General features: G+C 42.6%; 1 protein-coding gene across 8 annotated transcripts in view; it reads left to right on the top strand.

Annotated features, from left to right (window-relative positions):
* The window catches only part of LOC140200028 (P2Y purinoceptor 8-like), a 51,619-nt gene extending 24,815 nt beyond the window's left edge, over positions 1 to 26,804 (top strand). For 7 of the 8 annotated variants that reach the window (XM_072262663.1, XM_072262666.1, XM_072262667.1 and 4 more), the window contains exons 3-4: positions 16,464 to 16,590; positions 25,145 to 26,804. In XM_072262663.1, coding sequence (XP_072118764.1) covers positions 25,210 to 26,262 — 1,053 coding nt within the window. In that variant the 5' untranslated portion in view covers positions 16,464 to 16,590; positions 25,145 to 25,209 and the 3' untranslated portion in view covers positions 26,263 to 26,804. Of the gene's footprint in view, positions 1 to 12,338; positions 12,468 to 16,463; positions 16,591 to 25,144 lie in introns of all 8 variants that reach the window. The other variant, XM_072262671.1, reaches the window with a different exon arrangement.
* Positions 26,805 to 27,041: the final 237 nt, after the last annotated feature.

Here is a 27,041-nt window from a genome sequence, read left to right on the forward strand (position 1 = left end):
CCTTTCTAACTTCTAATGGAAGTACCCTGTTCTCTCTTCTTAATTTATTCACCAGCCGTTGTTAGTGTGGTGGGACAGAAGTGCAGATAGTAGAGCCACTGCCTCACCCCATCAGAGACCCAGCTTCAATCCTGACCTTCCTCTGCCTGTGTGGAGTTTGCATGTGCTTTCTGAGGCCGCATGCATTTCTTACTGGTATGTAGTTTCCTGCCACATTCATCTCAGCGTGCGATCTTGAGAATAGTGAGCTGCTGCCTTGACCCATGTTTAATGACTCAGTGCAGTTGTGGAGTTTACCGGGCATTCTACTGAGTGGTTAGGACGCATTGCAGTGAATATAAAGTAGTCAAAACCACACCTCATTAGGTCAGTAGAGTTTCTTTCCTGTGTAGCTCTCATTTTAAGTTTGTTCAGGATTATCAGGGCCTTTTTTTTTTGGATTTAATTTAAATTTACAGTGGCATTTGAACTCACATCTCCAGATCGTTTATCAAATCATATTGCCAGATGTTACTTGGCAAAAGTATGTAGGGCATTATAAACAAATCTCATCATAGTCAAAGATTTGTTAAAACAAGGAGCACGTGGAGCTTGAGAATAAACGAAACAAGAGCTTTTGAACATGGTGCGTGGTTTCAGACCGTGGTCAGGGTGTGGAAGTTCTCGCTCAAGTTGCTAGTCAGGATTTAAACATGAGTAGGTTTTACAGAGCATGACAAATAACTGTACAACAAATCTACAAGTGCTTGGCCTCAGTAGAAAGATAGTCAACCTCGTGTGATGTAAAGTATTTTTTAAACATGCAAGTAGTTGAATGTAAAAACAATGTAAAATTTCCCCCCTTAGTAATGTCAGAGGGGAATTCCAATGTAAATGACACAGAATTTATTTGGGGGAAATGGACAGAAAGAAAAGAGTCAGTTCTGAAATCCAGACCTGATTAATGTAAAAGATTGTATCTAGGACAAAAACTGAAGTCTAGTACCTTTGAACGAGTTTCCAATTGATCTTCAGTAAACCTGATGTTGATCTATCTTGTACCCGTCCAAAACATTCTACGTGGAGTGTTTTTTTTTGATGAGCGAGATCTCAACAGCTAGTATGGAAAGCAAGAGAAGATAAGAAATAGGAGCAGGAGCAACTGACACTAAATGCCTGAGCAACTCAGCAGGTCAAGCAGCGTCTGTGGAAAGGGAAAAAAAACAGTCGACGGTCCGGACCGAGACCCTTCATCAGGATTGAAAGAGGCCATAATAAGGCGGTGGGGAGGAGGTGATAAGTGAAACACAAAGAGGGAGTACTGAGAGAGAGAGTTTTACTGAACTGCTGTCGAAGGGAAGATTTATACTTCAAGGTGGCCATAACATAGAAATCTACAGCATGTTGCAAGCTTTTCAGCCCACTGTGTTGTGCTGGCCATGTAACCTACTCTAGAAACTACCTGGAATTTCTCTACCGCATAGCCCTCTATTTTTCTAAGCTCCATGTACCTACCTAAGAGTCTCTTAAAAGACCCTGTTGTATCCGTCTCTACCACCTTTGCTGGCAGCGCATTCCATGCACCCACCGCTCTCCGTGTGGGAAAAACTTGCCTCTGACATCCCCCCTGTACCTACTTCCAAGCACCTTAAAACTATGCCCCCTCGTGTTAGCCATTTCAGCCCCGGGAAAAAGCCTCTGGGTATCCACACAATCAATGCCTGTCGTCATCTTATACACAGCTATCAGGTCACCTCTCATCCTCCGTGGCTCCAGGGAGAAAAGGCCAGGTTCACTCAACCTATTCTCATATGGCATGCTGTCCAATCCAATACCTTAAAGAGATTTTACAATGGAGCAGTAAATCATAAATACAAGAGAATCTGCAGATGCTGGAAATGCAGAGCAGCACACTCAACATGCTGGGGGAGCTCTGGAGGTCAGGCAGCATCTGCAGAGGGATGTGACTAGTTGATGTTTCAGGCTAAGACCCTCACCAGGACTGGAAAGGGAAGAAAGCCAGAATAAGAAAGTTGGGGGAGGTGATATCTGAAGCACAAAAGGGGGAGCAGTGAGAGAGGATCTCACTGAACTCCCATCAAAGGAAAGATTTAAACTTTTTTGAAATCATGCCGCCTTGTTTTTTTTTTTGGACTCCTTTGTCGGAGGGAAAGGACTTCCCTGCATCTGGCCTGAAAATCCCTGGAAAGATTTGCAAGTTTCAATGAGATAAACATAGAAACATAGAAAACCTACAGCACAATACAGGCCCTTCGGCCCACAAAGTTGTGCCGAACATGTCCCTACCTTAGGAATTACTAGGCTTACTTATAGCCCTCTATTTTTCTAAGCTCCATGTACCTATCCATAAGTCTCTTAAAAGACCCTATCATATCTGCCTCCACCACCGTCACCGGCAGCCCATTCCACGTCCTCACCACTCCCTGAGTAAAAAACTTACCCCTGACATCTCCTCTGTACCTACTCCCAGGCACCTCAAACCTGTGTCCTCTTGTAGCAACCATTTCAGCCCTGGGAAAAAGCCTCTGACTATCCACACAATCAATGACTCTCGTTACCTTGTACACCTCTATCAGGTCACCTCTCATTCTCGGTCGCTCCAAGGAGGAAAGGCTGAGTTCACTCAACCTATTTTCATAAGGCATGCCCACCAATCCAGGCAACATCCTTGTAAATCTCCTCTGCACCCTTTCTATGGCTTCCATATCCTTCCTGTGGTGAGGTGACCAGAAGTGAGCACAGTACTCCAAGTGGGGACTGACCAGGGTCCTGTATAGCGGCAACATTACCTCTCGGCTGCTAAATTCAATTCCACGATTGAGGAAGACCAATACACCGTATGCCTTCTTAACCACAGAGTCAACCTGCGCAGCTGCTTTGAGCGTCCTATGGACCCGGACCCCAAGATCCCTCTGATCCTCCACACTGCCAAGAGTCTTACTATTAATACTATATTCTGCCATCATATATGACCTACCAAAATGAACCACTTCAGACTTATCTGGGCTGGACTCCATCTGCCACTTCTCTGCCCAGTTTTGCATCCTATCATTGTCTCACTGTAACCTCTGACAGCCCTCCACACTATCCACAACACCTACAACCTTTGTGTCATCAGCAAACTTACTAACCCATCCTTCCACTTCCTCATCCAGGTCATTTATAAAAATCACGAAGAGTAAGGGTCCCAGAACAGATCCCTGAAGCACACCACTGGTGACCGACCTCCATGCGGAATATGACCAGTCGACAACCACTCTTTGCCTTCTGTGGGCAAGCCAGTTCTGGATCCACAAAGCAATGTTCCCTTGGATCTAATGCCTCCTTACCTTATTAAAATGCCTTGCATGGGGTACCTTATCAAATGCCTTGCTGAAATCCATATACACTACGTCTACTGCTCTTCCTTCATCAATGTGTTTAGTCACATCCTCAAAAAATTCAATCAGGCTCATAAGGCATGACCTGCCCTTGACAAAGCCATGCTGACTATTCCTAATCATATTATACCTCTCCAAATGTTCATAATCCTGTCTCTCAGGATCTTCTCCATCAACTTACCAACCACTGAGGTAAAACTCACTGGTCTATAAATTCCTGGGTTTTCTCTACTCCCTTTCTTGAATAAAGGAACAATATCCACAACCTTCCAATCCTCCGGAACCTCTCCCATCCTCATTGATGATGCAAAGATCATTGCCAGAGACTCAGCAATCTCCTCCCTTGCTCTCACAGTAGCCTGTGGTACATCTCATCCAGTCCCGTCGACTTTTCCAACTTGATGCTTTCCAAAAGCTCCAGCATATCCTCTTTCTTAATATCGACATGCTCAAGCTTTTCAGTCTGCTGCAAGTCATCACTACAATCACCAAGATCCTTTTCCACAGTGAATACTGAAGTAAAGTATTCATTAAGATCTTCTGCTATTTCCTCTGGTTCCATACATAATTCCCCACTGTCACACTTGATAGGTCCTATTCTTTCACATCTTATCCTCTTGCTCTTTTTATTTTCTGAACTTTAAAGAGTACAAGGTAAACTTTGTCTCCCTGGAGCCAGTTTAGTGAATTTTAGTGACATTCTCACCACTGGTCTCAGCCCCAGACTTTGACTCTTTATTCCACTCCATAGATGCTGCCTGACCTGCTGAGATCCTGCAGCGTTTTGTTTATGTTGCTCAAGATTTCCAGCATCCGCAGAAGCTCTTGTATGTTCACTGCATATAAATCCTTTCAGAATCAGAGTCAGGTTTAATATCAATGGCCTATTTTGTAAAATTTGGGGTTATGTGGCAATAGAGTTAAATATGTAGCACAAAAAGAGAGCAAAAAAGAAAAAGACAAAGTAATGTACTTCGGTCCATCGTTCATTCAGTAATAGAATGGTACTGGGTAGAAGCTGCTCTTAAAGTGTTGAGTGTGTGTCTTCAGTCTCCTGTACCTCCAATTTGATGGTAGCAATGAAAAGAAGGATCTTTAATGACAAATGCCGCCTTTTGAAGATGTCCTCTATGCCGGGGCGGCTGGTGCCTACGATTAAGCTGACTGAGATCTTGTAGCTTTTTTCTAATCCTGTGTAGTGGCCCCTCCATTTCAGATGGTGATGCAGTGAGTTAGAATATTCTCCTCTGCACCCTTTCTATGGCTTCCACAGCCTTCCTGTAGTGAGGTGACCAGAAGTGAACACAGAAATTTGCAAGTCTTTGGTAGCACACCAAGTCCTCTCAAACTCCTAATGAAATATAGATACTTGTTTTGCTTCACTGTGATTACATCAATATGTTAGGCCCAGGATAGATCCTCAGTGATGTTGACACCTAGGAACTTGAAAATGCCCACCATTTCCACTGCTGATCCCTCGATGAGGACTGTTTCCTTGACTTTCCCCTTCCTGAAGTCCTCAATCAATTGTTTCGTCTTGCTGACATGGACTACAAGGTTGTTGTTTCAACATCACTCAACCAGGTGATGTTTGGTTAAGGAATCAGAATCAGATTTTTTAGATTAGAATATGAAGACACGCAGTCCTCCTTTATTGTCATTTAGTAATGCATGCATTATGAAATGATAGAATATTTCCTCTGGTGTGATATCACAAAACACAGGACAGACCAAGACTGAAAAAACTGACAAAACCACATAATTATAACATATAGTTACAACAGTGCAATAATACAATAACTTGATGAAGAAGTCCATGAGCACAGTAAAAAGTTCAAAGTCTCTCAAATGTCTCACATCTCACACAGACGGGAGAAGGAAGAAAAACTTTCCCTGCCATGCCCGACCACAATCCATCTCTAGTCTTCCGAAAACTTCGAGCACCCGAATCAGCTCTCCGACACCGAGTACTGAGCGCCATCTCTGTCCGAACGACTCGACCTTAATCTCGGTCGCCAACAGCAGGCAAAGCCGGGGATTTTGAGGCCTTCCCTCTGGAAGATTCCTGACTGCGCAGTAACGACAGCAGCGAATGAGCGTTTCAGAAATTTCTCCAGATGTTCTTCTGTGCTTTCATGTCCATCTCCATCAAATTAGAATTGTCCATGGCCCCTACTTAACGGATACGATATCATTTTTCACCGATGGGCTGCGCACACGCGGCGCGCTGCTCTCTCTCCTCCCCCCGATCTTATTATCACTGGCATGTGACATGAAATTTGTTAACTTAGCAGCAGCAGTTCAATGTAATACATAATCGAGAAGAAAAAATAAAAAATAAAATAATAATAATAATAAATAAACAAGTAAATGTCAGAATGCTCTCCATGGTACAAATATGTATAGACGTTTTTGGGTGTATTTGTTGACATACCAAATCTCTTCAAGCTCCTAATAAAGTATAGCCGCTGTCTTAGCTTCTTTAGAACTACATTGATATGTTAGGACCAGGTTAGATCCATAGAGATCTTGACACCCAGGAGCTTGAAGCTGCTCACTCTCTCCACTTCTGATCCCTCTGAGGATTGCTATGTGTTTTTTCATTTTTTTCCCATCCTGAAGTCCACAATCAGGTCTTTCATCTTACTAATGTTGAGTGCCAGGTTGTTGCTGTGGCACCATTCCACTAGTTGGCATATCTCACTCCTGTACACCCTCTCGTCACCACCTGAGATTCTACCAATAATGGTTGTATTGTCAGTAAATTTATAGATGGTATTTGAGCTATGGCTAGTCACACAGTCGTGTGTATACAGAGAGTAGAGCAGTGAGTTGAGCACACACCCCTGAGGTGTGCCAGTGTTGATCGTCAGCAAGGATATGTTATCACCAATCTGCACAGATTGTGGTCTTCCGGTTGGGAAGTCAAGGATCCAATTGCAGAGGGAGGTACAGAGGCCTAGGTTCGGCAACTTCTCAACCAGGATTGTGGAAATGATGGTATTAAATGCTGAGCTCTTGTCAATGAACAGCATCCTGACGTAGGTGTTTGTATTGTCTAGGTGGTCTAAAGCTGTGTGAAGAGCCATTGAGATTGCATCTGCTGTTGACTATTGTGGTGATAGCCAAATTGCAATGGGTCCAGGTCCTTGCTGAGGCAGGAGTTCAGTCTAGTCATGACCAACCTCTCAAAGCATTTCATCACTGTCAATGTGAGTGCTACTGGGCGATAGTCATTAAGGCAGCCCACATTATTCTTCTTAGGCACTGATATAATTGTTGCCTTTTTGAAACAAGTGGGAACTTCTGCTCGTAGGAGTGAGAGTTTGAAAATGGCCTTGAATACCCCTGCTAGTTGGTTGGTACAGGTTTTCAAAGCCTTACCAGTTACTCCATTGGGACCTTCCACCTTGCGAGGGCTCATTCTCTTTAAAGACAGCTTAACATTGGCGACCGAGGCAGAGATCACAGGGTCATCAGGTGCAGCAGGGATCTTCACAGCTGTAGATGTGTTCTCCCTTTCAAAGCGTGCATAGAAGGCGTTGAGTTCATCTGGTCGTGAAGCATTGCCGCCATTCATGCTATTAGGTTTCGCTTTGTAGGAAGCCATATCTTGTAGTCCCTGCCAGAGCTGCCGTGCATCTGATGTCACCTCCAACCTCATTTAGAATCGCCTCTTTACCCTTGAAATAGCCCTCCGCAAATCATACCTGGTTTTCTGATATAGGCCTGGGTCGCCAGACTTGAATGCCACAGACCTAGCCTTCAGCAGCGACGTACCCCCTGGTTCATCCACGGCTTTTGGTTTGGGAATGCACAGTAAGTTTTTGTGGGCACACACTCATCCACGCAGGTTTTAATGAAGTCGGTAACAACTGCAGCATACTCATCCAGGTTTGAAGATGAATCCCTGAATACGGTCCAGTCCACCGATTCAAAGCAGTCCTGTAGGCGCTCCTGTGCTTCCCTTGTCCAAACCTTCTTGGTCCTCACTACTGGTGCTGCAGTCTTCAGTCTCTGCCTATACTCGGGAAGTAGAAGTACAGCCAGGTGATCAGACTTTTCGAAGTGAGGGTGTGGAATAGCACGGTAGGCATTCTTGATGGTGGTGTAACAATGGTCCAGTGTGGTGTTTCCTCTGGTATTGCAAGTGATCTGTTGATGGTAATTGCTTAGTGATTTTTTCAGACTGGCCTGGTTAAAATCTCCCAAAACGACGGTGAAGGCATTAGGGTGCGCTGTTTCGTGCATGTTGATCCCATTGCTCAGATCATCTAAAGTTTGACATTGGCCTGAGGTGGAATGTAAACTGCTACCAAAATGACCCCAGAGAACACTGGTAGTAGGTAAAAAGGACGATAACTTACCGCTAGATATTCCAGATCTGGTGAGCAGAACTGGGACAACACTGATATATTTGTGCACCAAGAAGAGTTGATCCTGAGGCGTACTCCTCCACCTCTACTTTTGAGAGACTCTATAGTTCTATCCTGATGGTGTATGGTATACCTGCCGATCTGCCCTCAATTGTACAAAATGTTCAAGGTGACTTGGTATATCATCAAAGACTTCCACAAATTTGTACAGATGCAAGATGGCTCTGGTGAAACACAGTAAATTGTTGCGGGCAGCTTACGAAACTTCTAAATGTATTTCTTCAAAACTACTCTCAATGCAAACTGCAGCCTGTAATTTCCCTTTAAGTAACATACAGTAATTTTGAGCCATCTTAATGAATCAGCGATTTCACAATCTCCCGAAGGATGCAGGGATGGCTACTTTAAGTGGTCATTGGCACGGCCAAAAGAGAGGGAGGAGGGGAGAGCACCTTGCCAGGCTGAAACAATGAGGAGTGAAAGTTCCTCTACCCAGCATGTTGTAAGCAAATGTACTATTGCTGCAGAACAAAATTGATGACCTAAGGGGAAGATTGCTACATCAGAGGGAATTGACGAATTGCTGCATTCTTCATTTCACAGAGATGTGGCTCACTAGGGATACACCAGGTACATTGGTAAGATCTGAGTGCTTCGTAATATACAGGTTGGACTAGACTATTGATTTGGAGAAGGCAAATGTTGGGGGCTGTGTTTCATGATAAAGTCTTTGTCATGCTCGAATGCAGCAGTCTTGTTGTCCTCTTATTCCCCCAACCTGGAAAACTTAGTGAGTAAGTGCTAATTGTCCTAATTGCCAAGAGAGTTCTCCTCCATGATCCAAACTGCAATTTACCTATCGCAAAGTTGCTTCTCAGGCAGGGGTTGGTATGTTTCATCATCAATCTCTAAAACTCTTCATCACAGTGGATGTCAGTGTTACCAGTCAATAGTCATTGAGGCAGGTTACCATGTTTTTCTTAGGCACTGGCGTAATTGAAGCCTGCTTGAAGCACGTTGGTTAACTCAGAATGCCAATGCAAGAGGTTGAAGATATCAGTGAACACTCTAGCCAGTTGATCAGCACAAATCTTTAGTAGTCAGAAAGCTGTCCCGTCTGGGCCAGATGATTTCAATCGGTTGTCCCCTCCCCACCTCAAGTATGCTCTCACGTCAGCCTCAGTACATTACTAGCAACATCTCCTCCACAATCTCTATCAGCACAGTTTGACGCCAACACCACTGTTGGCCAAATCACCGATGGTGGCGAATCAGCAGAAAGGAGGGAGATTGAAAATCTGGCTGAATGGTGCCACAACAGCAACCTCTCATCCACTGTCAGAAGGAAACCGGAGGTCTGTAAGCCAGCCCTCAGTGGGGGATCAGAGGTAGAGAGGGTCAGCAACTTTAAATGATTCGGTGTTATCATTTCAGATTAACTCTCCCGGGTCCAGCATGTAAGTGCCATTACCAAGAAAGCGCACCTTGGAGGTTTGTGACGATGACATGCAGAATCTAATACTTTGATAAACTTCTATAGATGTGTGGTGGACAGTATATTGACTGGTTGCATCATGGCCTGCTATGAAAGCACCAATGCCCTTTACTGGAAAATCCTATTAAAAAGTAATGGAAGCAGCCCTGTCTTTCACAGGTAACAGGTAACACTGAGCGTCATAGGAAGTTATTCCTGCCTGTGGCCATCAAACTTTATAGCTCCTCCCTTGGACACCCTGAGCCAATAGGCTGGTCCTGGACTTATTTCCTGGCATAATTTACATATTACTATTTAATTATTTATGGTGCAACTGTAGTGAAAACCAATTTCTCTCGGGATCAATAAAGTATGACTATGACTATGAAAGGCTTCCCCACCTACATGGAGCGCTGTCACAGGAAAGCATTGCCTATCATCAGATACCCTCATCATCCAGGACATGCTCTGTTCCCTCTGCTGCCATCAGGAAGAAGGTGCGGGAGGCTTAGTACCCACACCACCAAGTTCAGGAATAGTTATTACCCCTCAACCATCAGGCTCTTGAATCAGAGGGGATAACATGACTCAAATTCATTTGCCCCATCACAGAACTTTTGTCACAACCTGTGAACTCACTTCATGGAGTCTTCATCACAAGTTCTTGATATTTATTGCTTATTTATTTATGATTTTTTTTTGTATTTGCACAATTCATTGTCTTTAGCACGTTGATTGTTAATTCATCCCATTGATTCTATTGTGTTTCTTATATTTAATGTGAATGCCCACAGGAAATTGAATCTCAGGGTTGTATATGGTGATATATATGCACTTTGATTTATAAATTGAAGTTGAACTTTGAAAAGACAGGATAATTGCAGTGAGCAGTAATTACAAGGGGGGATGGCATTGAATTAGTAAAATGATCAAATGTGACAGAAGGAAACAGAGCATATTCCCATGAATTGATGGATGTTGGAGCTTATTGCTTGCGCTGTAATGATGGTCAAAATGTTCTAAAGGTGTTTTTGTACAAGGTGGAAGATTATGGACCAGACCTTGTATCTTAAGTAGCGTTTCTTTAGTCAGTATGGATTTGATGTGCTGAATGGTCTCACTCCAAGTCCTAAATTTCTATGATTCTACATCCACCTCAATCAAATTGGTTTCTAGAAAATCAACTATAGGTTGACTAAAGTAAGTTCCTGATAGGTGCAAACAGCATTCTATTTAGTTTGTTGTACTTACGAGCTTGATCTTGGCTGAGGACGTCACTGGATCCCAGTGATAAATTGATAAATTAGTTCATTATTGTTACGTGTATTGGGGTGCACTGAAAGAACTTTGTTTTGCATGCCATCTGTACAGAATATTTCATTATAACTGTGCACTGAGAGCATAAGGGAAAGCAATAATGGAATGCAGAATAAGATGCTACAGAGAGGGTGCAGTGCAGCCAGACAATAAGATGCAAAGCTATAATGAGGTAAGTTGTGAGGTTGTCTTTTCTATCTTGCTAGGGGACTATTGAGTAGTCTTATAACTGAACAGAATAGAAGTTGTCCTTGACCCTGCTGGCACCAGCTTACAACTTAATTGTATTTTCTGCCTATCGGGAATGGGGGGTGGGTGGCTGGAGAAGAGAGAATACCCAGGGTGGCCGAGGTTTTGGTTCCAAACAAGGATGCAAAGATGAGACTGTGAGGCAGTGGTCAGACTGCATTTGGAGAGTGTTAGGCCATGTATCTAAGAAAGAATGTGCTGGTGTTGGAGAGGGCCCAGAGGAGGTTTATGTGAATGAATGAAAGGAGCGTTTGATAGTTCTGGCCCTATACTTGCTGGGGTTTAGAAGAATGAGGAGGGAATCTCATTATCACCCACCAAATACTGGAAGATGTGGAGAGGATGTTACAGGGAGAAGTTGTAAGAATAGGATTGAGAGGGGAAAATAAATTAGCCATAAGCTTATGGGGTTTTATGGTCTCTTGGTTATGTTGGCTGCTTTACTAAGGCAGTGAGAAATTTAGAAAGTGTCCATGGTTGGAATATATCAGTTGGGAGGAAGTGATGAGCCTGTGGCGTATCCCCCTAAAAAACCTGACAGCTCTCAATAAGCCACTCCATTCACCTTCCAAGCTGCAGTGTTGCAACATTGGGTTGTATAATTTCTCCTGTTACCCAGGGGACCCCAACCTTTTTGCATCACGGACCGGTTTAATATTGACAATATTCTTGCAGACCGGATGACCCAGGGGGGGTGGGGGGGAGTGTTCAAGTAGGTTTAAACTCACCTCAACATGTCTTTTTACAGTTAGGGTTGCCAACTTTCTCACCCTCAAATAAGGGACAAAAGTAGCAGTCAAATACGGGACATTTATGTTCACTCCGAGAAAGACCACCATGACCATGAAGCCTTGTGCGGGCACCTGTGTGCACATGCATGACGTGCGCATCTAATGTGTGCATGCGCATACGTGCTGATTTTCTCGGTTTTGCCTTCATCTTCCCGACTACACTGTACATACATTATTTCTACTTTATATAGGCTGTGTATTTACCATATCATTACTGCTTTTACTATATGTTAGTGTTACTTACTTTCGGTTTTATGTGTTATTTGGTATGATTTGTTGGGTTATTTCTTGGGTCTGGGAATGCTCAAAAATTTTTCCAATATAAATTAATGGTAATTGCTTCTGCGCTTCACGCCATTTTGGCACGAAAGGTTTCATAGGAACGCTCTACCCTAGCAGGGAAAATACAGGACAAACCAATTTAACCCAATATACGGGATGTCCCGGCAAATACGGGGTAGTTGGCAACCCTATGTTCAAGTTCAACAGTGCGCGACAGGGAATGAGGAAAGGTGCAGCTGACTCATATCGTTTCCTCGCGGCCCGGTAGCACATGCTTTGCGGCCCGGTACCGGTCTGCGGCCCGGTGGTTGGGGACCGCTGCTTTTACCAAAGTACTTAGTGTCCACTTAGTGTTCTGGTGAATCTGTGTTGCATTTCCTCCAATTAAAAACTGTTTCTTTTCATTGTTTATTGCAACATGGGTATTAGTCACAAGATATGTATCTATTTTTATCCTTCACTACCCAAGAAACTGGTGGTCAGCCACATTTTTGAAGTACTTCAGTTATTTTACGGAAAGTGCACCACAACACCGTTCCAAGATTTAGATCCAGTGGACTTGAAGAACTTGTGATGTAATTCCAAGTCATGGTTCAAGGTAAATTTATTATCAAAGTTCTGTACGTATATGTTACCACGTATTACCTTGAGATTCATTTTCTTAGTGTTTACAGGAAAATAAACAAATACAATAGAATTTTGTGGAAAAAATGCACATAAACAAAGACTGATAAACAACCATGAGGAAATCTGCAGATGCTGGAAATTCAAGTAACACACATCAAAGTTGCTAGTGAACGCAGCAGGCCGGGCAGCATCTCTAGGAAGAGGTACAGTTGACGTTTCGGGCCGAGACCCTTCGTCAGACTAACTGAAAGAACAGCTAGTAAGAGGTTTGAAAGGGGGAGGGGGAGAAGGAGATCCAAAATGATAGGAGAAGACAGGAGGGGGAGGGATGGAGCCAAGAGCTGAACAAGTGATTGGCAAAAGGGATATGAGAGGATCATGGGACAGGAGGCCCAGGGAGAAAGAAAAGGGGGAGGGGGGGGAAACCCAGAGGATGGGCAAGGGGTATAGTCAGAGGGACAGAGGGAGAAAAAGGAGAGAGACTAAGAATGTGTGTATATAAATAAATAACGGATGGGGTACAAAAGGGAGATGGGGCATTAGCGAAAGTTTGAGAAGTCAATGTTCATGCTACCAGGTTGGAGGCTACCCAGTCTGAATATAAGGTGTTGTTCCTCCAACCTGAGTTTTCCTTCATCTTTACAGTAGAGGAGGCCGTGGATAGACATATCAGAATGGGAATGGGGAGATCGTTTCGCTGAACACCTACGCTCTGTCCGCCAGAGAAAGCAGGATCTCCCAATGGCCACACATTTTAATTCCACGTCCCATTCCCATCCTGATATACCTATCCACAGCCTCCTCTACTGTAAAGATGAAGCCACATTCAGGTTGGAGGAACAACACCTTATATTCCGTCTGGGTAGCCTCCAACCTGATGGCATGAATGTTGACTTCTCAAACTTCCGCTAATGCCCCACCTCCACCTCGTACCCCATCCATTATTTATTTTTATACACACATTCTTTCTCTCTCTGTCCTCTTTCTCTCTCTGTCCCTCTCACTATACCCCTTTCCCATCCTCTGGGTTTCCCTCCCCGCCTTTTCCTTCTCCCTGGGCCTCCTGTCCCATGATCCTCTCATATCCCTTTTGCCAATCACCTGTCCAGCTCTTGGCTCCATCCCTCCCCCTCCTGTCTTCTCCTATCATTTTGGATCTTCCCCTCCCCCTCCCACTTTCAAGTCTCTTACTAGCTCTTCTTTCAGTTAGTCCTGACGAAGGGTCTCATCCTGAAACGTCGACTGTACCTCTTCCTAGAGATGCTGCCTGGCCTGCTGTGTTCACTAGCAACTTTGATGTGTGTTGCTGATAAACAACCAATGTGCCAGAGAAGAGAAACTGCTGAAATAAAAATAATCCCCAGAGCACGAGTTGTAATGAGTTTCTGAAAGAGAGTCTGTGGGTCATAGAATCGGTGGTAGAGCAGATTGTGTGTAATGTGGAGAGGAAGCTGCAGGTTGTAATTTTCCACCTTTGCCACCTTTGATAGTAGCAGAAGTTGTAAGCTTAGGAAGTAGTATCAGAACAATGTAGGTCAGTAAGTACACTGAACTTTTGTGTTCAGGTTTGGCCTCCCTGTTACAGGAAAGATGCCAGTAGATTGAGATGGGTCAGAGGAGATTACGAGGATAGTGTCAGGACTCGAGGAACTGAATTGCAGACAGCAATTGAGCAGGCATGGTATTTTATTCATTGAAATGTAGCAAAGTGAGATGTGATCTTTCAGTGGTGTATAAAATAATGAGGAACATAGGTTTCTGGTGAGAGGGGAGGGACTTAATAGAAATCCAAGGGAAAATGGTTTCACCAAAGGATTCAGATTTGTTTGTTCATCATGCTTTCTTTGAAGCATACAGTGAAATAAGTTGTTTGTGTTAACAACCAGCAAAACCCAAGGATGTGCTGAAAGCAGCCACACAAACCGGTGCCAACATAGCATGATAACAATGCTCAGTGAAATAACACAGAGCACAACAAGCACCAGCTAAACCAAAATCACAACAGATTCTGCCTACGCTAGAAATCCAGTATTACACACTCAAAGTGCTGGAGGAACCCAGCAGCTTGGGCAGCATCACTGGAGAGGAATAAACAATCGATATTTTGGGCCAAGACCCTTCATCAGGACAGGAGAGGATGGGCGGGGGAAGAAGATGAAATAATGAAGGGTGTCAACCCAGGACATGGACTGTTTATTTTTCTCCACAGCCTAACCTGCTAAGTTCCTCCAGCATTTTGTGTGTGTGTGTGTGTAGCAGCAAAACAAACCCTTTTCCTCCCTCCCACCCCAACCAAAACCCATGGAATGTCCTGCAAACACAGGATAGAGTGTGATCAGTACATGGAAGGATGTGGGCAATGCAGGTGTAACATTTTCAAAGACATTTGGACAGGTACATGGTTTAGAGCAGCGGTTCCCAACCCGGGTCCACGGACACCTGGGTTATTTGTTGGGATCCATGGCATATAAAAAGGTTGTTAGCCCCTGGTTTAGGGAGATATGGGCCGAATATGAGTCTATCTTAGATCCAGACATGGAAAGATGGGTTGAAGGGCCTGTTTGTGTGCTGTATGTCACATTGTCTTAGTAGATGGTAGAATGGTGCTACTGCTCTGTACCAGTGCAGGACAGGGTGATTCCTTCTTCAGCCCTTTACCTTTTCCACCCATTACCTTTTCCACCCATCACTTTCCAGCTTCTTATTTCATGTCCCCACCCCCATCTTCCTTCTCACCACCTGTTTTATCTATCACCTGATAGCTTGTGTTCCTTCCCTTCACCCTACTTTCTTATTCTGTTTTCTTCCCCCTTCCTTTCCAGTCCTGTTGAAGGGCCTCGGCCCAAAACATTGACAGTTTATTCCTCTCCACAGATGCTGTCTGACTTGTTGAGATCCTCCAGATTTTTATATGTGCTACTCTGGATTTCCAGCATCTGCAGAATTTCTGATGCTTATGTCAAATTTTGAAGTGGAGTTTATTGTTATATACACAAGTACATGAATGCACAAGAGTAATGAAAAAACCTGCAGCAGCATCACAGGAACATAGTATTTAAGTTCGATGTACATATATTGTCAAAGTATGTATACTAAATTATTACAGATGAACACATTTGCAAACAGAAAGACTTAGAAAATATAGCTTGAGCCAAGAAAAGACAGCTAGCCTTTCTGTAAAGTGTGTAAATTTATCAGCTATGATATCTGGGAAGTCTTTCACAGTTCCCAGAAAGTGAATCATTACATTTCAGATATTTCAGTCTGATTCATCTTATTCATCAGCAACTCCCACCATCCAGTTCATGCTTGCTTCTCACTGCTACAAACAGAAAGAAGGTACAGGAGCTTCAGGACTCGTACTACTAGGTTCAAGAAAAGTTATTACCCCTCAACCATCAGGCTCTTGAACCAGAGGGGATAACGTCACTCAACTTCACTCGCCCCCGTCACTGAACTGGACTCACTTTCAAGGAACCTTCATCTCATGTTCTCGATATTTTATCATTTATTTATTAATTATTTATTTTTCTTTTCTATTTGCAACCATTGGTTGTCTGTCTTGTTGGGTGCGGTCTTTCATTGACTCTATTATCTTTATTGGATTTACTTAGAATGCCTGCAAGAAAACAAATCTCAGGGTTGTATTTGGTGACATCTATGAAGTTTGATATACTTTGAACATTGACCAGTTGAGTAACCCCGGCATTTGTAACTTCTATTGTTCCGGATGCTGTTGAGTCTCCTGCTGCCTGAGGCACCGGGGAAATTCTGTCCTTTCAGTCACATCTGCCCGAGCTGGGTCATCTAGAAAGTGACTGTTCCAATATCACCACGCTGCTCTGGTAAACCTGACACAGCAGCATGCAGAATCTTCTGAATCTAAGACTAAAAATAAAACAACACCGTCATATTTAACTCACAGTTAAATACCTATATGACTACAAGTGATATTTCTATCTTACAGGATCGTTGCAATGACAGTGTGAAGAGTGTCAAACAGATGAAAGCAGCTTAAGCAACAGCGTTGCTTGTCCTCTGGAAATTGCAGGGGGTTTGAATTACCGCGGACCTTTCTGAAAGAAAATCACAAGGTATATATCATGTTTATTTATCCTTGGAGGGGAATGTGCTTTAGCAGTTGGGGGATAGCTTAGGGAAAGGGTTTCAGATAGGGCGGTGAAGTCATAGATCAAGAATAGTCAGTCCATTAGGCAGAGCAGGAGGGGAGCCCTCAGAATTGTTCAGGACTCCTCCCTTCCATCTCAATCTCTATGACCTCCGGCCATCAAGCAGAAAGTACCGCAGAACAAGGACTGTTCGGCTGGGTGACAGCTTTTTCCCCCTTCTGAACATACTGCGACAACTCATTTCACATTAATTATAGCAGTGCCAGAAGCATTATTATACTACTGTATATTTAACTGTATGTCATAGATGTACTTTAAGTCAACTTGTATATGTACAGAATACAGAAAGAAGCTGATAGCGGGGAGCTTAACGTCCAAGGATACAGATTGTATCGAAAGGACAGGAAGCTAGGCAGAGAGGGTGCGGTGGCTCTGTTGGTTTTTAAAAAAAATAGAAGAAATTCAAATCAATAGAAACGATCTGAAGGTGTAGAATCATGGATAGAGCTAAATAACTGCAAGGGTAAAAGAACCCTGATGGGAGGTATTTACAGACTTCCAAATGGTAGCAAAGATGTGGTCTACAAATTACAATGGGAGATAGAAAATGAATGTTAAAAGGGCAATGTTACAAGAGTCATGTGGGATTTTAACATACCGGTAGATTGGGCAAATCAGATTTGTGCAGGATCCCAAGACAAGGAATTTCTAGGATGCTTATAAGATGGCTTTTTAGAGCAGCTCATGGTTGAGTGTTGTGCAATGAACTGGAATTGATTAGAGAGCTTAAAGTAAAGGAACTCTTAAGAGCCAGTGATCATAATATGATAGAACACACCTTGCAATTTGAGAAGGAGAAGCTAAAGTCAGATGTATCAGTATTGCAGTGGAATAAAGGAAAATACAGAGGAATGAGAGATGAGTTGGCCAAAATTGATTGCAAGGGAACACTAGCAGCGATGGTGGCTGGAGTTTCTGGGAGCAATAGATATATCCCAAAGAAGAAGTATTCTAAAGGCAGAATGACACAACCATTGCTGACCAAGAAAAGTCAAAGCCAACATAAAAGCCAAAGAGAGGATGTATTTTAAAAGTTATTGGGAAAATAGATGATTAAGAAGCTGTAAAAAAAAACTAATGGAGGCAACTAGAAAGTCATAGAGGAAAAGATAGAATATAAAGTTACAGTTATCTAAAGTATAAAAGTGAGGCAAGATTGGACCACTAAAAAATGTTGGCAAGTGTATGGTCATGCACTTTGGTACAAGGAATAAAAACGTAGACTATTCTCTAAATTAAAAAAAAATAAATCTGAGGTGCAAAGGGACTTGGGAGTCCTTGAGCAGAATTCCCTAAAGAATAATTTGCAGGTTGAGTCAGCAGCAAAGAAGCCAAATACAATGTTAACATTCATTTTGAGAGAGCTAGAATGTAGAAGCAAGCATGTAATGTTGAAGCTTTTTAAGGCACTGGTGAGACCTCACTTGGAGTATTGAGAGTAGTTTTGGGCTCCTTATTTAAGAAGGATTTGATGACATTGTAGAGGATTCAAGGGAGGTTCACAGAAATGATTCCAGGATTGAATAGGTTATCACATGAAGAATGTTTGATGGCTCTGGGCCTGTATCCGCTGGAATTGAAAAGAATGAAGTGAAATCAGATTGTAACCATCAAATGTTGAAAGGCCTCGATAGAGTGTATGTGGAGAGGATGCTTCTTATGGTGGGGGTGTCTAAGACCAGAGGACCCAGCCTCAGAATAGACGGATGTCCATTTAGAATGGAGATGAGGAGGAATTTCTTTAGCCAGATAGTGGTGAATCTGTGGAATTCATTGCCACAGATTGCTGTGGAGATTAAGTTATTGGGTATATTTAAGGCAGAGGTTGATAGATTCTTGATTAGTTAGTCTAGCAGAGTTCAAAACCAGAAGCACAGGTTTTAGGTGAGAGACAAAAAGTTTAACATGGGTTTGAGTGAGTAGTTTTTCAAACAGATTGCAGTGGGTACATGGAATGAACTGCCAGAGGAAGTGGAGGAGGCAAAGTTCAAAATCAAATTTATTATCAAAGTACATGTATATCACCACATACAACCCTGAGATTCATTTTCCTGTGGGCATACTCAGCAAATCTGTGGAATAGTAGCTGTAACGTGGTCATTGATAACCAGAATGCCCAAGACAGTAAACTGTGCAAAGGCAAATATAAATAAATAACAATAAATAACAAGAGCATGAAATAACAAGATAACGTGAGGTCATTGGTTGCAGGAACATCTCAATGGATGGGCAAGTGAGTGTAGTTATCCTCTTTTGTTCAGGAGCCTGATGGTTGTGGGTAGTAACTGTTCTTGAACCTGGTGGTGCAAGTCTTGAGGCTTTTGTACCTTCTACCTGATGGCAGCAGCAGGAGGGAGCATGGCTCGGGTGGTGGGGATCTCTGATGATAGATTTAGAACACTTAGTAGACGTGTGGACAGATACATGGATCGGAAAGGCTTAGAAGAGAGAGGTAGGCCAAATGCAGGTAATAGGACTGGCTCAAGACATCTTCTTCTGCATGGACAAATTGAACCTATAACCCACCTTAATGCAGAGGTTTGTGGAAATATGCTTCCCTCAGCCCAAGTACAGTATGTCGTGGTTAGAGAAACCAAAAACATGAACACTGGAATTGACTGTTTTTTTTGTTTGGCTAACTGAGAATATCAAATGATGCAAATCAAGGCCAGTAAATAGAGCTGATTTTGGAGATACGTCTTTACCAAAGGAGGTGTAAGGCGCTCCTTCCCTCTCTAGCCTGCAGGCCAACTTTGGGCAAGGTGTAGCATCTGCTTAGCCGTACCCTCCCCCCTCCCCCCCCCCCCCCCCCCCCCCGGGGATGAGGTTCATGTGAAGCTATGGGAGCAGGTGGTGGATGGTTATGGTTATATGAGCAGCTAGTGCATATCACGTACTGGTTCTGTGACCACAGACGCCAGGCAGACGATCCCTGAAGAGTAGTGGAAATAGTTGGGGTCACCTGTCTTGTTAGGATGCTGTACAGAAGGCGGCAATGGCAAAGCACTTCTGTAGAAAAAAAAAATTGTAATGATCACCCACATCATACGGCACATAATGATTTGGGGTTTAATGGTCTCATGCAACTTTGTTGCTGCTGGAGACCAGACTGAAATGGTGCAGAAAAATGAAAGAATATGAAAGAAAAGGCATGTTATTTTATTTTTTGTTACTAACTCTCCATGACCAAATTATAACCAAGCTCCGAGCTTAGTTTACGGCTCACTAACCTCTGGGTGAGAAGGTGCGGTTTTGGGTCCACTCTTGGACACCTGATTTCTAGAGTTATAATCACACTTCAGTGCAGTGATGGGGGAGTGCTACATTTTTATTGGAGCTGCCAATGATACAGCATTCTCTCAGCACCAGACTGATATGTCAGCATCAAACTTAACATAGAACGTAGAACACAACAGAACTAAACAGGTCCTTTCTGCTCACGATTTTGTGCCAACCTCTTATCCTACTCTAACACTAATCTAAGCTTCCCTCTTACATCGCCCTCCATTATCCTATTGTCTATGTACCTATCTAAGAGTTTCTTAAATGCCCCTAGTATATCTGCCTCTACCACCAACCTCGACAGGGCATTCCTTGCACCCACCATTCTGTATAAAAATAAATTTTAAAAAATTAAAATAATATATCTCTAACAAACCTCCCTATTTTCCTCCAATTACCTTTAAATCATTTTAGCCATTTCCACCCTGGGAATTTGACACTCATGTGTCTGAAATTCAAGCAAGACATTAAACTTTGACTTCACCTCCCCTGTCACAACCAGGGTCATTTTTAAAGAGCTTTTTTTTCTCAGTTAGTATGTGGACTGTATTTTCTCTTTTCTTAGTGTCAAATCATGCACATGATTTGCCTTGCATTGTCTGCTGTTTATGTCTAATTGTCTTTGCATTAGATCTGGTTTTTCACTACGTTTTGGAATCAGAGAGATTGTTAACCTTTGTTTTTTATCACATGTATTCAATTTGGAATAATTTAATTAGCATGGTAATGTCAATGTCCAGGTTTCCTTTGTGCTCCAGGGTGTATTTCAGGGGCCGGTGCCAACCCTTTGTTGGGTGATTGTGGTTCCTTGTCGGGTGAAACTCAGGCAGAGTTCTTTCGTGTATTGTCAGTGATTTCAGTTCGTCAAGATTTTGTAGCGTTTTCCTGAGCTCTTGTTAGTTTTACTAGGTAATTTCTGGATTCTATTGTTTGTTTGAATCACTGAAGTCTCTGTGATTCCTGCACTTGAGTTTGCTAGTGATCCTCACATCCCTTTTCCTTGTGAACAATGTCTCAATGAGGTGCACAAACTGAAATTTATCACTTCATGTACAAATTATAGAAATGTATGAGCAAATTATCATTGCTGGGAGATACTTAAGGGGAAATTGAGGGGGAACCTTCACAGGGAGTGGTGAGAGTGTGTAGTAAACTGGCAGCGGGAATGGTGGATGCGGATTCAATTTCAAGATTTAAGAGAAGTTTGGTTAGGTATATGGATGGGAGGGGTATGGAGAGTACAGGTCGATAAGACTAGGCAGAATAATAAGTTGGCACAAACTGATGAGCTATGTATCAGAAAAAAATAGTGCCAACATATGCTTTGTCCTCACTTCAAACCAACCGCTGCTATAAAATGATGTGGTGCAGCAGGTGATATGTAAATGCAAATTTTCCTTTTCCTTAATATTATTTTAGCTTGCCAGAGAGCTGCCATTAGGTTTGATGACATTCAGATTCTCACAGATGAAGAGACTTGTGGTTAATGATAAAAAGAAAAGTTTACAATTGATAAGAATCTGAACCAAATCTCAATGTGCAGCAAAGGTATTGCATTTGAGAACAGGGGCAGTTTTTTTTTCAGAATTGACAGACCTAACAGATAGCTTCAAGTGAAACTCCTCCTTAATGCTCACATCAATGACCTGGGCTAGGCTGGACGGACAGTAACCTGCTTATGATCTCTCTTGAAAGCAAATACTGTTCCATGTGTGGAACGCAAACACGAGAAAATCTGCAGATGCTGGAAATTCAAGCAACACACACAAAATGCTGGTGGAACGCAGCAGGTTAGGCAGCATCTATAGGAAGAAGTACAGTTGACGTTTTGGGTCGAGACCCTTCATCAGGACTAACGGAAAAAAGACATAGTAAGAGATTTGAGAAGGGGAGGGGAGACCTGAAATGATAGGAGAAGACAGGAGGGGGAAGGGTGAAGCCAGGAGCTGGGAAGTTGATAGACAAAAGGGATACAAGGTTGGAGAAGGGGGAGTATCTCTCTGAGGCTTTTCTCTCTGAGAGGTGACTTGATTGAAGAGTACAAGATGGTATGAGGCATTGATCGAGTAGATAACCAAACACTTTTTCCCTAGTGCTAAATAATTAATATGAGGGTGATTGGAGGAAAGTATTGGGTGGATGTCTGTGGTAAACGATATATATGTTGTAATTGGGTTACCTGTCTGGACACGCTGCTCTGCTGACTGCCCTTGTGGCTCCTCCCACCTGAATAAAGGTGATTTTGCCTTGCCTCTTCCCCTCAGTCCGGGGGCAGACACTCACCGTGGAGGTTGTATTGTACAGCGAATAAAAGCCTTTCAGTATTTAACCTACTTCAGTCTTTTGGAGTTATTGAAGGTGCTTCAATGTCAGAGTTCAGTTTTTTTTTTACGGAGAGGTGAGTGCGTGGAATGCTCTGCCATTGTGTTGGTAGTGGGAGATACATTAGGAAAATTTAAGGAACGTTTAGATAGGCACATGGATGATAGAAAAATGGAGGGCCAAGAAGAAGAGATGGGTTAGAGTAGATTAAATGTTTGGCACAACATCGTGGCAAGGCTGTGTTGCTGTATTGTTCTATGCACATTATTAATGGCGAGGCAGTGCTGTTATGCAAAGAGATCTTGGGGTCCAGGTCCATAGCTCCAGGAAAGTGGCTGCACAGGTTGATAGGGTGGTATAGAAGGCAGATGGCATGTCAGCCTTCTTTAGTTGAGGCATTTTCAAGGGTCAGGATGTTATGTTACAGTTTTATAAAAAAAAATCTACTTTGGCTGCATTTGGAGTACTGCATCCATTAGTTTGGCACACTCTGGGCCAACAGGCCTGTTCCTGTACTGTTCTGCACTCAGTTCTGTGTCCGAAAACTCTGCTGCCGAAATCCTCGTGTAATAGCTTTTGTACTGATGGGCAGGATGGCCTAATTCTGTTCTTGTGTGTTATAGTCTTACAGTTTTATGAGTAAAGCCAGCGATCTTCATTAAAAGATGTCGCAACCCAGAAAGCTCACCAACACCTCTACTTCCTCAGGAGACTAAAGAAATTCGGCATGTTCCCATCAACCCTTATCAAATGTTGTCGATTCACCATAAACTGCATTCTGTCTGGATATATTATGGCCTGTTATGGCAACTGCTCTGCAAAAACAAAGCTGCAGAGAAATGAGGACACAGCTCTCACATCCAGTCACATAGATCAAGATACAGTGCAAAGCTTATCTAGCAATCTGTTTATACAGATCAAATTATTACACAGTGCAGTGAGGTAAAATAAGAAAACAATATCAATGTAGAATAAAGCGTAAAAGCTACAGAGAAAGTACAGTGCAGGTAAATTATAAAATGTGATATTATAATGAAGTAGATTGTGAGGTCAAGAGTACATCTTGTAGAAGTGGTGCATTCGAGAGTCAGCCAATCTTCCATGGTAGTAGCTTTTCTGTAAAACTATGGACTCCAATCATGTAAGATGTGGCAACTTAGCAAAAGCCTTCTGAAAATCCAAGTAAACAATGTCCGTTGACTCTCCTTTGTCTATACTGCTTGTGACTTCCTTAAAGAATTCCGACCGATTTTGCAGGATAGATTTCCCCTTAATGAATGCATGCTGAATTCAGACTACTCTGTATGTACTCGGTGTGTACTCTGTCCTTTGATCTCCTGAAGTCAATGATCATCTCTTTTGATTTTGAAGTGTTAAGGACCAGGTTGTGCATTACTATGATAATCTAGTGCTGCTGCAACTTATTTTCTGCTACTTATCTATTTAATACTGTTTTTCTATTACTGTCTTGTTTTTATCTACCACTTTATTTAATTGCCTGAGAGGAAGCCAAACAGAGTTTCATTGTACCTATGTATAATGACAATAAAGATCATTCCATTCCATTCCATTCCATTCAATTCAATTCTCATTAGACTGTAAGATATAGGAGCAAAATTGGGCCATTTGACCCATCAAGTGTGCCTCGCCATTTCATCATGGCCGATTCATTATTCCTCTGAGCCCCAGCTCCTGCCTTCTCCCCTATCCTTTCATTCCTTGACCAATCAAGAACCTGTCAACTTCTGCTTTAAATATAAATAAAGACTTGACCTCCACAGCCACTTGTGACAAAGAATTCCACAGATTCACCACTCCCTGCTAAGGAAATTCCTGCCCATTTCTGTACTAAAAGGACACCCCTCTATTCTGAGGCTGTGTCCTCTGATCCTAGACTCTCCCACCATGGGAGACATCCTCTCCACATCCACTCTATCAAGACCTTTCACCATACAATTAGCAATTAGCTCACCCCTCATTCTTTCTGAATTTAGTCCCAGAGCCATCAAATGCTCTCATATGACAAGCCTTTCAATCCTGGAATTTATTCACATGCTGGGACACAATATCCATGGTTGACCCCAACCATCAGAGGGGCATCAATAAATGCAAAGGATTAGTGCAGTAATGAGCGCAAAACAGCTGAAATGTGTAGGAGGTGTTCGGTTCGGGAACAGTGGAGAAATACCTGTCCATTTTGAGATGCTGAATGCTGCGATGATTCATTTCACATTTGCAATCACCCTTCGAAGTATCAAAGTTCAAAGTAAATTTATTATCAAAGTACACATATACAATCCTGAGATTCGTTTTCTTGTGGGCATTCATAATAATTACAAAAAAAATCCCAGCATTCAGAGGAAAAAAAACTACACACAAACAACCAAGTTGCAAAAGACAGCAAATCGTACAAATACAAATGAAAGGTAATAACAGACAAATAATATTTATCAATTTATTGAGATACAGAGTGGAATAGACCCTTCCAGCCCTTCAGTCTGTACCACTCAGCAGCACCAGATTGAACCCTAGCCTAAACACAGGACAATTGGCAGTGACTAATTAACCTGCAGTCTTTGAACCGTGGGCGGAAAGCAGAGCACACGGAAAAAAACTATGAGGTCACACGGAGAGCATGCAAACTCCCTACAGGCAGGGGTGGGAATTAACCCAGGTCACTGGTACTGTAAAGCGTTGTGCTAACCATCACGCTATCATAAATAATATCAGTGAGTCTTCCAGTTGAATGTTCCAAGTGGATATAATTATTTTTTTTCTCATGTGAACAGCAAAATATTGCTTTCTTTTGAGATTATGAAATATATTTTAACCACACTTTCCTTTCCTTTCTTAGTCGGAAGATAAACCATCGTATTGCTGCTGCTGAGGGACTCCTGAGGCTGTTTGGTTCATTTCATCATGACAGCAAATGGAAACAAACTGGACAATGAAACTCTGGAAATGCTCTCAAACCCGGCAATTAAGAACACCCTTCCTATCTTTTACCTCATTGTTGCTGCAATCAGTTTGCCAGGGAATGGGTTTTCTTTATTTCTGCTTTGTCGAACTCAACCAAAGACATCGTCCATCATATTCATGATCAACCTCACCATCACCGATCTGATACTTGGTGCCTTTTTGCCCTTCCAGAGCATGTACCATTGGAAAGGGAACAACTGGACCTTTGGATCGAGCCTGTGTAGTATGGTCACTGTGTTATTCTATGCCAACATGTACTGCTCCATCTTAACCATGACTTGCATTAGTTTGGAGCGTTATTCGGGAGTGGTGCTACCAATGCAATGTAAGAGATGGCGGATAACAAAGCACGCCATTCTGATTTGCTTAGCGATGTGGGCACTTGTTCTTATCACCTTGCTGCCGCTGGAGATGAATGATTTGACTTATAAGGTTCGTGAGCTGAATATTACCACATGTTTTGACGTTCTGAAGAGAGACATGCTTCCTTCCAAAGCAGCCTGGGCTGCTTTCCTTTTCACCCTATTTGGAATTTTGTTCCTGATTCCATTTTGCGTCACCGTGTACTGCTACATCCGAATCATTGCCAAGCTGATCAAAACCTCTACGTCTTATGGTTACATACAAAAGCGGAGAGCAGTTTGTTTGGCATTAATTGTGCTCTTAGTGTTCATAACGTGTTTCACCCCCAACAACTTCATCCTTCTGGCCCACATAATCGAACGCATCTTTTATGAGAAAGGCATTTATAGTGCCTACAAAATCACTCTCACCCTGAGCTGCCTAAATAGCTGCCTGGACCCCTTTATCTACTACTTTGCATCCATGGAGTTTCGCAAGAAGCTCAGAGCATTTTTGCATTTGAGAGTCACTTCAAGTCAAGGAAGTTTCACTGAATACAGAAGGGAGAGCATTCTCTCAATGAGATCAGGGCAAAACCACACCGCTTTAGAGTTGCAGGCTTCTCTGACTACAACAAATGGATCAGTGTAGGCCAGAGGTGGCAGAAGGAAGGTTGATACTGTGCCAACTCCAAATAAAATTAATCTGAGGGCAATATCATTTACCCAGATTAACAACTTTAATTATCGGCAACAAAACCAATGGTGCCAATGAGGATTTGTCCAACTGTTCTGGTAGTAAGTAGATAAATGCCAAAAATATGTGCCTGAGGTTAATTCCAAGATTTAGCATAATTTGAGCAAGATCAGAGGGCTGGTTTCATCAGTTTACAGCCAAGGGTCCCACTCAGTGGCAGCTATGACAAGAAAGAGGCTCATCCTCTACAAGGAAAGAAGAAAGGAGGTTTGGGGGAAAAATATGTAGTGATTCCAGTGAGAACCTGGCCAGTGATTGAAGGCCATTGTTAATGGAATCTGAGAAAGTACATCACGATGAATGTAACTGTGGGACCATGGACTTAAGGCACTTGCCTAAGAGAATGGGAGAGAAGACGCTGGGAACACTCTGTTCTTAAATAAGCATCAAGGATTTTGGAAAAGGCTCATTGTCAAAATAAACTTATTATCAAAATACATCATGTACTACCTTAAGATTCATTTTCTTGCAGGCATTTATAGAAAATAAAGAAATACAATAGAATTTATGAAAAGCTATACACAAATGAAGATTGATATGTAAAGTTAACTTCACCTTCTGATGTTAGCCTTACCTGCTGTGCAGTTTAGTTCTGTCAGTTTTTAAAAATCAGGTTTCAGACTTTTATGGTATTTTACTATTTGGCATGTTAATGTCGTTCTCAGGATTTCTCA

This window comes from Mobula birostris, chromosome 7 (assembly GCF_030028105.1).
Source record: "Mobula birostris isolate sMobBir1 chromosome 7, sMobBir1.hap1, whole genome shotgun sequence".
In the NCBI taxonomy this organism is placed as follows: Eukaryota; Metazoa; Chordata; class Chondrichthyes; order Myliobatiformes; family Myliobatidae; genus Mobula; species Mobula birostris.